The 15,345-nt window shown below is 41.2% G+C and overlaps 1 protein-coding gene across 1 annotated transcript in view; it reads left to right on the forward strand.

Annotated features, from left to right (window-relative positions):
* The window catches only part of jam3b (junctional adhesion molecule 3b), a 44,255-nt gene that overhangs the window by 23,205 nt on the left and 5,705 nt on the right, over positions 1–15,345 (forward strand). The window contains exons 2-5 of the mRNA XM_005740109.2: positions 12,920–12,988; positions 13,083–13,196; positions 13,281–13,433; positions 13,976–14,178. Coding sequence (XP_005740166.1) covers positions 12,920–12,988; positions 13,083–13,196; positions 13,281–13,433; positions 13,976–14,178 — 539 coding nt within the window. The remainder of the gene's footprint in view (positions 1–12,919; positions 12,989–13,082; positions 13,197–13,280; positions 13,434–13,975; positions 14,179–15,345) is intronic.

A 15,345-nucleotide genomic window follows, 5' to 3' on the forward strand; every position in this document is an offset into this window, starting at 1 on the left:
AATAATAATAAAAAAATGTATTAATCTCGTTAAAATGACATTAACGCCATAACTCGGCAAATCTCCGTTAACGAGTTACCGCGGATCGCCCCGTGCATGGGGCTGGACGCCGTCAACACGTTAACAAGCTAACTGCGCTAATGCACTAGTTCCTACCAGTTGAGCATTGCGTGGCACATCCGACATACTCTTTTACTTTTGTCCATGACGCGCTTACCTTCAGGGTCATGCTTCACATGAAAACCAAGATAGTTCCAAAAGCCAGATCTGAATGAGGGTGGGTTCAATTTCGGGTAGAGTTGAGGCAGTTGCCATGTTGCAACGAGCTTAACTTCTGTCTTGCTAGCTTGCGCTGTGCTCAGTGGATCTGCACTCAACAGTGCAGTAGGGCTGCTCAATTAATCGAATTTTAATCACGATTACGATCTGGGCTTTCAACGATCATTATAAATGACTGAGCCGATTATTAGCCCCTCCCTCGTGTTTTAAACTCTCGCGCTACTCCGTGTGGCAAATCGAGCGCACCTCTCTGCATTTCGCACACGCGTCACAACAATTAAGAGGACCCGAGGGAAGCTCGGAAAGCTAAGCAGAAGTTATTTGGAAAGGAGAGTGACTGCCGTTGGTTGAAAGGAGAGGTAAAAAAAAACAAAACTTCAGTGGTGTGGAAACATTATGGGTTCGCGGAGTCTTTTTTTTTTATTTATTTTTTTTATTTATTTAGAACAGTGCATGTTAATGAACATAAGTGTAAAAATAAAAATTACATGAATGTAAACATGCCAGATTATAGCCAAAGGCTAATTTCCATCTGTTGTCCTTAAACATAAAAAAGTAGACATAATAATTCATAAAAATTCATCATTCATTCATAATAAAAACTCCATCACCAAACTTACACATACACACCATTCTGTTCCCAAATAAAACATTAAAACTATACAACTCATACATGATCACACACTTGATTTGTCCATAACCAGTTTTTAACCTTTGCCTTAAACAAATTGAGTGTAGAGCATTCTCTAATGGGTTGAGGAAGACTGTTCCACAGATCGCCACCCTTAACAGAGAGGACGTTCTGCCCAAATGCTGTCCGTCTGTGGGGTATAAACAAGTCTCCTCGGATTGTAGACGTGGATCAAGTAGACACAGTGTGTAAACTTTGCTCCGGTGTAGTAGCTGCACCACAGAGCAACACTGCAAAGTTCACTAAACATAGATGTTTACATTTTTCATTTATCTCTTATATTGCAAACATTTGCACTGTTATCAGTATTTGCACACTATTTTATATTATTTTTTAAAGTCATTATTCAATACATTGTTATTGTTAACCCTTTAAAGGCGGTCAGAGCGGCACGCTCCAGTTTGTGTAACTATTTTTAAATCCCTGTAGAACCTGAACCATGTAAGCTAGCGCAATATTTTTTTTTGCATATGAAACTGGAGGAGTTGTACTTACATCTGATGCCATCAGCTTGTCCTAGGTCACGGTTTCCTTCCACATATAGCTTTGCAAAAATTGCATTAAAAGCGCTTGCAGCAACAAGAACATAATATTCCAGAAACAGGCTTTGCCGATCCGATCAACTGTTTGTAACACTTCCCACATTGAAACAGATGTCGGCGCGAACTATCGCATGTCCGCCATTTTCGCGGAAAATGTAGTTTTTTACTTGTAGGCCTTAAAAGCCTATACTAGTGTTTTTATAAGTCATGTTTACTTTTCTGAATAGTTTCTGGGATGCTTAGAACTCAAATTGCACTGCTGGAAATAGTTTATTTTTTTATGCACATGCTGTTTTCTTTGCAAATTTGCATCATAGGATTGTTTTTTTTGTTTTTCCTGCAGTATATAAAAATTGCTGTATCTCCAAAATAAAACTATGAAGACACTCAAACTAAATTTCCTGTTGTTGTAAATTATTTTTTGCAACTTTTTTGTATTTAAAGTTTTGAGGGATAAACCTCTTAAATTTCTCCAAGTAGAAATATATGTAAAAAAAACCAAAAACGATTTTAAATTTTTTTGTAGTTTATTGCACTTTTTTTGCAATTTATGTAATTACTATGGACTTAATGCATACATATCATTAAAATATGGGCTATAACAGTTGTATTGATGTATAGCAACTTGAAATGCTCCCAAAAATGGCACTACAGCATGTAAAAAAATAATATAAGCTCTGGCGGACTTGGTTCTATGGTAGGTCTTAAAGGGTTAAATAAATATCGTCAAATAATCGAGATCTCAATTTCAGTGAAAATAATCGTGATTATCATTTTTGCCATAATCGAGCAGTCCTACAGTGCAGCCTAGGCGGAGTAGTCGAACGCAGATCCACTGAGCGCTCAACACAGACAGCATCGTCAGAAGAAAAGTTAATCAAATAAATAAAACATTTTGTACTGTTCGATACATATGCGTACCGTATATATGAGGTGCAACGCTACACAAAATTCACGGTTCGGTTCGGTTCGATGCTTTGGTGTCACGGTTTCGATATGCACACACACACACACACACACACACACACACACACACACACACAAAAACACAATATTATGAGTCTGTTATATATCTTGACATTTTCTATACGACTGATTTATATCTTTAAAGGAAAGAAATAAGTACAGTGCTGTTGTCAGTACCTTTGTGTCAGCTTATATTTTCCTGCAATTTATCAGGAAGGTTAAATCATAGACACACTGGCTAAAAATCCTGTTTTTAATGGGAACAAAAGGGCTGCATAGGAAATGGATAAAGTTAAGTTCCCCCAAGCACCAGACGTCCATGGATGTTGTTTTCTCGGCTTAATGTGGTCAGTCAGTCGTGGCCTTTATTTAGTCCAAAAATAGTCACTGAAAATTGGGCCGTGCTTAATCCATGAGATTTGATCCAATGTAGCCCAAGATGGGTCCAGCAAAAAGTTGCTGAGAAGACAATTTGGTAGACTTCTCAGTAGCCTTGAAAAGTGAAAAGGCGTGTTATCAGATTGTTTAGAGGACATGATGTACGAGGCTTCTTTCTAATCCAGCGAACCATTTTGCACTGATTTGACGTCTTTCGCAGTTCTGCTGGAACATAACTGTCTAAGAAGACCATTTCTGAGACGTTCTATTACACCTAGATGTTTTTTTTTAAAGTTGAAAGTTTTAGATTCGGCATTTGCAAGTTCAATCGAAAACTGTTGAGCTCACAAAGAGCTCTAAAATCTGGAGTGCACATCTCATATTTTGGTGGTATAGTCCCACATAAATGTACGTACCGTGTAACATGTGATGAAAAAGGACTAAGTATTAATATTTTACAGTTCTTAAACAAAGAAGAAGTGCAAAAACAGAAAGACATCCATGTACAGTTCAGCAAGGTGCAGGAGACTGTCAGCATATTTAAGAGAATAAAAAACAGGCAGCACAAAACGGTGTGTTTTAATCTGATCTAACGTGTCTTAAATAGAGGAAGGGGTCTGGGAGGGGTCTCTGCTTGCTTTTGTGTAAAAGTCACTACATGCCTCTGCTCTTAGGGACTTAGAAATGATGAAAAGAGAATGTAAAATGCTGATTTTACAAGGATGATTTTATAAGACTGGAAAAAATTTGTTTTTTTTACCCTTCACTCAAATGTAAGCATTGCTTGGAAGTTTTAAATACTAATTTTGCCAGGTGGGATTCTCTTATGAGAGACTGAAAGGTGAGACCCGAGTCTTCTAAAAGCTATTAAAAGTTGAAAGAGACTTAAAGGGTGGTAATGTGAGGATAATGTGAGTCGTCTTAAATGTGTCCATGTTTCCTAAACTGTTCTTGAATCCCTTAATGCGGAGCATTCATTGCAGTGACTGCCATAGTGGCAAGTGAAAGGCACTGTAAGGTGGAGGAGAAAAAGTTGCTTTTCCTCCACTCTGGCCCAGTCCTGTGAGCCAGTCATACTTAGCTTGAGGTTAAAGTGAGAGCAGGCCAGATGTAGACATTAACACTGACACAAAGTGACAGGTTCCCAGGCATTCAGTGACACCATCGGTTCCTCCCCGTTCCTCACCCCCTCCGTCCTCTCATTGGCTCAGGCCGAGTCTTTGACCCTCCTAGATCAGAGGGCTCACCAACACGAGACCTAGTCGGACTTGTAGACCATGGCTCGCAGCAGCCTTGTATGTAAATGCGGAACAAATTAGTATACAAGTCCTTGTAGGGAAAAGTAAACCATGTTTGTGTGCACCTGGAAAAGATATAATCTCTTTGAACTTTTAGTCAGACAGAATGAGTTTATTCACCAGGGGTCGAATAGTTGGTGGAAATAAAAAGCTTGTCTGAAACATTGCTCTTAGTCCAGGATGAGCAGGCTAGAGGGTGACTTAGTGTAACCGTCAGGATTACTGGCTTTATTTGATTTAAATGCATCGTTTTAGGAAATAAGGACGACCCTTTTAAGTTAACTTTTTTCTTCTTTTTTTTTAATCTATACCCACAAACGTAGATGGATAAGCATGCATCTCCCTCACCTCCGCTTCCTGCTCTTTGCTTTCATCTGTTTGCTCCTGTGCTTATTAAAACTGATTGTGTCCAGACCGCTTAGCATTCTGTACACACTCTTGGCCTGGACACTTTCATCTCTGAACATTATGATTCTGCAGGCTCAGTGCCACTTGGCCACAGTACAAGCCACTGTAACTGGGCTGATTCAAAATACTGGAAAGTCCTTACCTTAAAGGAACAGTTCAGCCTATTTATGTGCTGTCCTGTAAAGGAACTTCGTTTCTTACTGTTCGGATGTCTATATGATAAACGTGAAAATACATTCTAGCTTAGCACAAATAATGAAGAAGAATGATGAGTTCATATGAATGCAATATTGTATTCAGTGTTATTTACTGAGCAGATTCTATTTTATTGTTTAACAGAGCTAAGTTAGTTGTTGGCTGTAGCTTTCACATTTAAATGTGAAATTAAAACTACTTTGAGCAGCTCTCTTGGGATGAAAACATATTTGATTTGTCAGATTTTTCCTTCCTGTCACATTTGTGTCTCTTTCTGGGGTCAAACTAAGGAGCTCCTGTTATTGGGCGGTTGTGTAAACCACTATGCTGTGGCGCATCTTAGCTTACCTGCTAGCAGTCTGTTAAATTGGCGTGTGTTTTTTTCACAGAACCCTACCAGAAGCACATCAAATCACCCAAACAACATTACATAACGTAAAGTTAGTGATCCAGTCTGTCACAGAGTGGATCCACAGAGTGGTCTGAGCTCTGGGGAGGCCAGTCCATGACTGATCACGTTCCACTGTGTGTTCTTCTGTCCATGTATGATTTTACTGGTGGTGTGTTTAGGATCATTTTCAATCAGACACTTCCACATGGTATTATAGATCAAAATCCGATGGTATTTTTTTGTATTCGTAAATCCATTAATTCTCACGAGATCCTCAACACACAGGAGGGAGAGGCTGATGATGGGACATGGGTGCCTCCCAGTCACCATGAACTCGTCTGTATAGCAAAGTATTCTAGAGTGAAACATGAGGCCATCTGTCCAACAGCTAAAGCCTGGCTGAAATTAGGTCACGCAACAGAACAATGGTCCGAACCAAACCAGCTAATCTACAGCAGAATTGCTGTAAATCAGAAGAATCAACATGTTGCAGTGGTCGAATCACAGTCCGAACCGGAACCTGACTGAAATTCTGAGACCATGAGATATAAACATAAACAAATGGTGACAAACTGAAGAATGGCGGACCAAAATTCCCACTGAGAGGCTGATAAAGTCATACTGAAAATCCATCCATCCATCCATCCATTCTCTTTCCCTTATGCTTTTCAGGGTCGTAGGGGGGACTGCAGCCTATCCCAGCTGTGCTAGTGCGAGAGGCAGGGTACACCATGGACACGTCATCATAATGAAAATGATTACTTCAAATTATTGCTCCCAAAGGTGTTCAACAAGCTATTGAATTATTGGGTGTACTTAGTTTTACACAGGACTGTATAGCACACATAGACAACTCTGACAGTAATACAGTAGATTAAGTGAATATTGATGTAAATTACAAGCTCGGCAGGAGAAAAACAGGCCGCATGTCGTATCACATTGTTGTATGTCCTGCTCAGAGGAACAGACATCAGTCAGTGAAAGATTGTTGAAAGAAATAGGTTCTCTCCAGTCGATAGAAACTGGTTTTCCCAAATGATCGAACAATGAGATTACACAGCGATGCAACATTTTAGGAGTTATTCCTCTATAATGTCCACATGTTTTTTCAGAGCTCCCAGCACACATAGACACCGGTGGCTGGGGATAAGGTTTATGTGGCACACCAGCCCTGTTGGATGGCCACAGCTGTGACAATACAACCTGGGGTCATGGTTCGTGCCAGCAGCCCTAAAACCTTTCCCTTGTAAGAAAGTTTCTGAGATCTGTTTAGTCACTTTCACCCACAGCTACCAAAACAGGTGGGATCCTGTCAAACACTGGTCATCAGTCGGTGGTGGGAGGGAGACGGCGACTAAGAAAGAAACAGAATCCAGTTACTATGGAAATATCAGCAATATTGCTATGGGAACTGGAGCACCAGAGCATGCTTTGTCTAGGATCGAGCTGTAATCGTCTCTGAGAAAGAAGCTTATGGTAATATGTGATGCTCTTATGAATTAATTTGTCAGGCTTTGTGTCCCAGCTGAAATCATAGACTTTTATCAAATGGAAATTAGCATCTCCTCAGGGCAGAGTATGCACAACATGAGAGAGATTCAGCAATACACTGTTCAGCTTGGTGCTTACTTCCTGTCAGGGCACCAGTGTCTCAGTCCATAGCTTAAAGAGCTATGGACTGAGAAATATTACTGTTTACAGTTTTATAACTCTCATAGAACTACTGGGTACTATATAGAAGTTGTATAACAAATAACAATGTAAAGGTGCAAAATAACACAAATCTGTGACTACAGACTATAGTATGTATTGTGTTTGTTTTACTTTTAGTAGTAAGTTGTCCCTTATGGTGACATCGGTATAACCCAGTCCTCTAAATGTCATGGTGTGGTTTTATGTTTTATTCCTTTCAACACTTTAAGAATGTCACTCTTCCCTGGTTTGACCTGATCCTGCTCGGAGCTTACGTTGAACTTTTATGCACACTGACCACAAATGTGCCGGTCATGTGCCAAAACCAGTAACCCAGTTTGTATGAGAATGTAAACTGGGTTACTGGGCGCTTTCTGCAAAGAAATTCCAACAGAAACTCCTTAAAGCGATGCTTCAGTAAAGCCAGAATCAGAACTGTCTTTGCACGGTGTTAATTGTGAAGGGCATGTCTTTATTTGGCTCTCTAATGCTACAGTCACATTAGGCAAAACTAGACCATGTGCAATAACTTGTTGCCAAGGGAGGAGGTCTGTCACGCTCAGTCAGTTAAAGCAACGTTAATGTGTCATAAAACAGAAATAAAACAAGTTGGCAAACATGTACAGCCTGTCTAGAAATAGGAAATCTGCAAAATTCTTCATGTTACAAGTCTGTTGCTCTTTATGCTCACACACAAGTTCACATTAAACAGAAATTTATGTTAACTACTAAAGTTCAGTCTTCAGCCAGAGCCTCAAAGATGTGAAGCCTCAAAGATGTGAAGCTCTGACTGAGAGAAAAAAAATTGACTAGTTGCAGGACGGCCTTGCTTTTATATTGGAATATAAGTCCTTTACTGCAAAGAGATGCATTGCAGACAACTTATGCTCATCAGCATAGCCTGACTCAGATTGATTGCAATGTATTGGCAGTCTGTCTTCTTTTAAAAATTAGGAGACTGCAGTTGTTTGCAAAATTTCACCAATCTTCAAGCGCGATCGTTAGGAGGCTTGATACCTCCCACCAGGCGACCTGTGCAGTCACCTTGCAATCAAAAGTGGTCGCCCAGCGGTTGAGTTAATCACTTCAACTACTTGAAATCAGCCACCAAATATGAATAAAAATCAATGCAATCACCAGACAACGATCAGTTTTTCTTAGTCAACAGGAGGTTGCGGTCATCTTTTTAATCTAGCGTGACCGAGCCATAAGGAGCATCACTTGGTGCGTGACTTTATTATGATAAAGTAATTTCTGTAATTTTAGAAATTATTTTAAAAAGGTTTATTTGTGCTGATCCAATTCAAGAAGAAAAGTTTCATGACAAAAAAGGGGAAAAAAGGCAAAGATATAAACGGTGTTAAGATTTGGTTAAAACGTCAAAAGGCCTGCAAATTAAAAGGCAGCGTCGCTGTGAGGGGACACTGTGGGAACAGGAGTTTGGTTCTCGTGTCCCTTACATGCTTCATTTCTCCACCACCGCACACTCGTACTCTTCAGTAGTGATGTTGTTGTTTACTTCATTGGTTAGCTTGTTTACCTATGTTTAAATTGGAATCAAGATGCTGAACACCTATTAGCGGTATGTAGGTCATGTTGTTCATGTAACAGTAGCTATGCGACATTTGATGTATGTTCTTTTAACCATTCTGTGCTTCTACACGTGTTTGAATGCACGTGCTCATCCTGCGTCTGTGTGGAAAGGCTGTAAAGCTAGTCTTTGGTGTCTTTAAAGCAGAACAGAAAATGTGTGACACTATAGTAATGTTAGTAATGCTTATCATACAGTCTTGGAGAAGTCAGTGGTTGGTGACAGGCTGTGAAAGGAGGAGGAGGGTCCTTCTTTTCTGTTAAAGATTCCATATAACATATAATATTAAAAGCTTCTTGGGTGTCCCGTTTGCTTGTAGACAGTCAGAGTTGGCTGAGAGGATCAGTGCAACTCAAGCAGGTGAAGACTTTCCAAACAGCAACTGTTGATAGTATGCAAAACTGGGTGTGCGTACTTTGATGTTTGAGCTTCCAAAGGGTGTGGGAATATTCTCCAAGGGCACGAGGTAGAGATGTTCCACGGGGAATATCACCGGTTGCCTAATTGAATCTTTCTATTTATGATACCGGCCTCATCTCGCCGGATTTACAGAGCAGCGGTACAGGAAACAAGCGCGGCGTCCCAGGGGAAACCACTGAAAGAATGGAGGGGGTTTTTTTTTTATCAAGGAATAACCAACTCCTCTGTGCCTATTGTATTATTCAGTGATGTAAAACCTGGGGTGGGGTTTATGAGGGCTTTACACCAAGATTATAGAGAAAACCCTGCACCCATCATGGAGGCAGCAAGGAAGATTAAAAGAAAAAAACTTTGATGCAGATTTGCAGATTCCCTGATCTCTCACAGCTGTGTCCAACCAAGAAGCAAAAAAGAAAATAATTGCATATGTAGGTCACTGAGCACCTGCATGGTTTAAAAGCTAAGAATTGACATTACACCCAGCTTACGCCCGGACCCGGTCACGCACTGCTTAGCTATGACACATAGAGTAAGAGTTGCGTCCCATTTTCATGATGATGACCTGAACCTCTAGCTAACTAATTATCACTGGCTTTATTGATGCAGGAGAGCAGAAGAAGACCTGAGAGGCTATTCAGGGATGGCAGAAGACAGACAGGATGAGTTTGGCATGATCAGGGAAGGATGTGTCAGACAGGCTGGAGCAGAGATGGGAAACACCGCTCTCATAACATCCAGTCAGCAGTTCCTGATACTTTGCTAGCCAGTCCAGCTGTGGCTCGCTGTTACAGAGCCGGGAAAGATGCAGTCTTTGCTGAAAGGATAGAAAGCAATTGTTGGACTGTTCGGCTTTTTATTTTATTCTGGGGTCAAAACATGTGACGTTCTTGCTGATAGGAAGCAGTTTGGTTGCTCATAAGGGGTCTATCTGTATTATTGGAGGGTCTCTACCCTACGTTATATTAGAGGCCAGCCTGTTTGAGTGGGGGTTTAATATGCATTCTTGGACAGCTGTTTCCACAGAAGACCTCTCAAGCTTTTTATCTCTACGTCAAGCTCACTTAGGAACCTAATCTGCACTAATACTGTCTGAAATAAGGAGGAGGTCAGGGAATGGAGGGGACTTCAGTGCCTCTCTCTAACTGTAGATGAAACTGAATGCTGTGTTTAATGGAAAGTCATAGAACTAAATAACTTAATTTTAATCATTCACAAAGAACTTCTGGTTTTATTACAACACACCATCATCAGAGATTTTGGACTCTTGCCATTCTCGCATGCTTGGATTCAGTATTAGGTTATGCAGTTTGCAGTGCAGTTGAAATTTAAAACCAGAATTAAGCAGTGGCATTCCATCACGTGTACAAACTTTTGTCAGTAAATATAGTGCATGCATGAATGAAGAAGCTGTGGATTCAGTCATCGTTGCACTGCACATGTAAAGCAAAGATTACCCTTCAGTGATTCTTCATCAAATGAAATAACAAGAGCCGAGCTCGGGTACGAGGAGCTCTCAGTAACTGTGGAGGCTGGGAAGCATTTCTGCTCTGCGCACAGCCTTTTTATGCGCGCAGCGCGGTGGAGTACAAGTTAAAGAGGCGACATGCTTTCACTGGATTACCACATTTCTGTGAAAAAGTGCATACTCTAATTCTGCTCTTGTGCTGCTCTTTGTTGAAGTTCTCAGTCATACTTTCTGGAGCTGTAGGAAACTTTTTTTTTTTCATTTGGTGTTGTGAAGACAACTCTGTCCCACTTGGGACCAAACTTTGCCTTCTGTGTTGCTGTGTAACACAAGCAAAAAAATCAAATACGTCTCTGTATTTATTTAATATTTATTACAGTCCAGAGCGCCGTTGTACTGCTGAACATTTTCCTTCAAATAGCTTCGAATGTGAGTCTGCATGCATTTGACATCCTTTCTGCTTTATTTTTCCCTTCCTTTGCCACCAAGAGGTCAGGGTAAGTTGTAAAGCAGCACCCTGAAGCTGAATTCAAAGTCTTGCTGTTGACCTTCTTAGCAGTTCAAATATGTGAGTGAAGGAGTATTTGAAACAGTGTTTTCTAATTAAAGAACCGTCTGTTATCATCCTGGTTTTTGTGTAAAATTTCATATGATGAGCGTAGCCTGGCTATGCAAAATTAGTAGCCTATAATGGTACTCGATGCTAAAATAGCCATATTTAGTCTCAGTGTGAGCCTGGTGCACAAAACGTGACTCCTAGAATTAAGCTTTTATTGTCACACATGGGTGCAACTGTTTTTTTGACAAGGTTTTATAACAGTCAGCAGCTAAAAACAAGCTGTCGTCTTGTTATGATCTCCGGGAAGACTGTGGGCTAATCAGCTTATCCTGTCTGCTTTAGCAGGTGACCCTACACACTGCTGTGCATCCAGATGACAGCTGGTGGAGGTCACGTTATCCCTGTTTGAGCAGGTTTCTTTGATTGAGAGGCCCAACACCCTTTCCACCACTAATTAGTAACAGACTGCACCAACTGTAAATATTTTCTGCAACTTTTAGGTGTGGGTTTAAAAATACTTTAAACAGGGGATTGGGTGGAGAGACTGGGGAAAGGTTTTAAAGAATAGCAGGAGCTGCATTTGGCTTCCTCACCGTGCTGTAATAGACAAGCAGTAAGTCTAAATATTGTTATCTTGATTTCAAGATAACAGAAGTTGTGCGTGACGGCTCAAATTTTCACCTTTCAATGTACGTTTGCACACACTTTCTACTACTACTTAGCCAATCACACACACATTTTTACAGTACTTTGATCTATACCCAAGCACTTTTATATAACGATCAATCCACCGCCCGTCCGACTAGTAGATGACCCACTCTATGAGCTGAGCCACATCCTCCATAAAAATGAGGATTTCAAACCTAGCAGCACTGTGCATCATACCTTGGGACTGTTTTGTGCCGGTGAAACTTGGTGACAGCTGGGACTTCCAGCTGTACAGTAATCCCAAAACTGCTTTTGGAATGGATACCATTAAGTTCCCAGAATGCCTGGACTACACTTAAAAGCCAGGTCCGTACCAGAAAACCAACCAATTTAAATGAGTGCTACCAATTCTGCCGAAGAAGAGTGACCAAATATCCAGCTAGAACTAGGCCAGAAAAAAGCTACAACATACTGAGGGACATTTAACAAAATATTAGTAGGGATGTAGGCCTATATTTGAGCCTCTGTTTAAGTATACTTTGGCCATTCTGTATATTTGAGAAAATCCAAAATAAATTCAAACCTGTGCAACCAAATCTTATTTTTTAAAGCCATTAAAGCTGTATAATCATTCCATCCTGGAAGAAAACAGAACAATTCAAAGAAATCATTAAAAGCCCAAATTACCAGGATATTCATGCCTATGAGAGTATATAACCACAACTGTATGTCTGGACTCTATGTAGCCTGTTTACTGAGCCAGAGTACTAGATATGATTGCAGCATCTCGATAGTGTTTGTTCAATAAACAAATTTAGTAAAAATAGATTATTGGTGACTCTGCATCCATGAGCCAGGCCATCATTTTTATCTCCCTGCAAGTGTTTATGAGCAGGCTGGTAAGTTAACTTTGACATGGAAATGACTTTGTGTGAATTAATTTGCTGACCAAAGGCTGTCGAGATGATTCATCCATGGCCCATTGTTTGCACTTTTAGTCCAACACTGGCAGCATCGGGCTCAGAGAGAGAGGAAGGGGAAGGTAGAAGCAAGGATAGAGGGAGAGAGTAGGGCTCAGCAAGCTGTTGACCTACTGGTTTGGTGAGGTTGCCCTGAAAAGGGCACATGCCTCCCCGCACTGTGCATAGAAACAGCACACACACACCCACACACAATGGTTTAACCAATACAGCTAAAAAGGGAAGATATTAACAGAACGAGGGCAAATAGCGCCTCTATGTTTAGATCATCACAGTTTTGTAGGAATTGACATTTAAGTTCCCTTTTATTGTGTCAGTGAAATTTAAGATGAGTGTTAAAAACAAGCCCAGCATCAGCTGGTATTGTATCATGACAGTCTGGAGAGTTATGTTGCCTTCTTCATCTTGCTTTGCAGGCTACCTGAGCGTGTTGGCAGTCGTGCTGAAGACAAATAATGCCTCACCGTGGACAAATGAGTTTGACAGTAAGAGCTCGAGACTGACGACCCTCAAAAAAATACAAACCAGTCATTGATCTTGAATTAATGTCCTCGTATCACTTCCTGTTTCTGCTTACAGAAGTTGAGCTATCATGTGTGATTGAGTCTATTTCCACAATCAATCCCAGAATTGAATGGAAGAAGATAACAAGCGGGGGGCCAAGCTATGTCTACTTTGACAAGAAGATCTATGGTAATACATGAAGTAGTCTGTAAATAGTTTCTATATGTTACATATTTTTAAATATTCACCTTTGCTGTGTTTTTATTCTGGCAGGTGACCTTGAGAACAGAGCAGTGATCAGAGAACCTGCCACGTTACTGATAACCAACGCCACGAGATCAGACACAGCCAAGTATCGATGTGAGGTCACTGCTGCAGAAGACCAAAAGGCCTTTGATGAGATTCTGATTGACCTGGTTGTAAGAGGTACTTTAACCTGCCTGCGCCACTGATCACTCTCTCTCTTACTGATAACTGCCAGAAAATGCTTCTAAACACAGAAAGCAAGTCATTATTGCGCCCTCAAAAGGACAGACCTCGCTCAACGATTCGCACGTCGGATGCTGTAAGATGAAACCGTGTTGTAGGTTGCACCAACCCTTTGGCATACATGTGAGGATGCGTTGTGACCAGACCTGCCCAGCTGCAAAGGCGTGTTCTAGGTTATAAAAGGAAACCTCTGAAACTGCATCTGCTCGGAATTGCAGTGCTAAAGAAAGCAAGCGCCGCGTGTTTTGGTGGCGTTTTCTGGCATGGAGCGAAAATCACGTTCCCGTCCACTCCCTGTCAATCCTGGCACTCCAGTCAAACATCAGGGTCAGGGTGACATTAACCTTCAGAGTCATAAAGCCAGCAGCGTCGTGTCGATTGTGTTGGTTTATTTCTCCCCGTTGTTTACAGAGCAGAAAAGCCCATCTGTGCAAACACTCGCTACAGCGACAGTCATCGTATGTTCTGTTTCCCCACAGTGAAGCCAGTTGTGCCAAAGTGCAGCGTCCCGAAATCAGTGCCTTTGGGGAAGTCGGCTGAGCTGAGCTGTGTGGAGGAGGAGGGCTTCCCCAAGTCTCGGTACCAGTGGTTCAAGAACATGGAGGAGATCCCCGATGACCCAAAGACCAGTGTCAAGTTCTTCAACTCCTCATACACGCTCAGTACAGAAACAGGAACTCTGGTTAGTACTCGTGTGTGCGTGTGCTCGGACAAGGGCAGATATGAGCGCCAAGGGCGGGGCAGCAGGGACGGTGGCCTGACGCCCAGGGGTGGAGGCAGATATTTTGGGGAGACAGTTGATGGCGTGAGAGGGCTTGAGCCATGAGGGGAATCTGCTGTCCTCGTTTGCACATTCCTCTATTCTCTCTTGCTTTACAGCACAGCGAAGATGTGACACACGCTCACCGTTTGTCTTTAAGTGAACGTACTGGACGACAGTGCTGTAAACTAAGGAGGTTTAAGGAATGTTTTTTTCTACTGTTCTTATCTCGTTATTTTTAGAGTGCTCCCTGTAAACACAGTAATCACTCCTTTGCTATTTCCACATGGGAGAGGAATGGCAGCCAACTGATGCAGAGATTGGAACTGGTGAAATAGTTCAGAAGGGGAGTGTCAGCTTTATTCTCTTTAAAAAGCTGGAACTGAAACTCTTTGTAATGCTCTACGAATATTTACAGGTTAAAATACCTTAATCTCCCTTAAATCAGCAAATTTGTCTCCTCTTATATCAAGGATCACATCTGATATTCAAAGATGGGGTAATCTCCCCCTTTCTTTAATCGGTAAGATTAATGTTGTTAAAATGAACATCTTACCAAAATGTTTATTTTTATTTCAGTCAATTCCCTTATTTTTGCCGAAACATTTTTTTGTTTCACTGGACAAGATTATTGGTTCTTTCATTTGGGGAGGGAAGCCACCTAGGGTCTCTAAAACTTTGCTGCAGCGATGCAGATTTAGTGGAGGACTTGCATTACCTAATTTTTTAGTCTACTACTGGGCCGCTCACATCCATAAACTTTGCTACTGGCTAAAATCTTCTGGTTCCTCGTGGTGTAAATTGGAGCTATCATCATGTAAGGGCTCTTCTTTACCGGCTTTGCTCTATTTCTCTTTACCCGTGAGACCCTCTCTGTACACTGATAATCAGGTGGTTCTTAACACACTCAAAATCTGGTTTCAGTTTAGACGTCACTTTAATTTTGTAATGCCGTCTTCCTCGGGTCCTCTAAGCGACAACCATTTGTTTCCCCCTTCACTTTTGGACTCGACATTCTCAGTGTGGTGTGACAAGGGTATAAAACAGTTCAAACATTTATATGTGGATGGTGTTTTTGATAGTTTTCCC

The sequence above is a fragment of the Pundamilia nyererei genome, unplaced genomic scaffold, assembly GCF_000239375.1.
Source record: "Pundamilia nyererei isolate P.nyererei 1_Seehausen unplaced genomic scaffold, PunNye1.0 scaffold00097, whole genome shotgun sequence".
NCBI classification, from domain to species: domain Eukaryota; kingdom Metazoa; phylum Chordata; class Actinopteri; order Cichliformes; family Cichlidae; genus Pundamilia; species Pundamilia nyererei.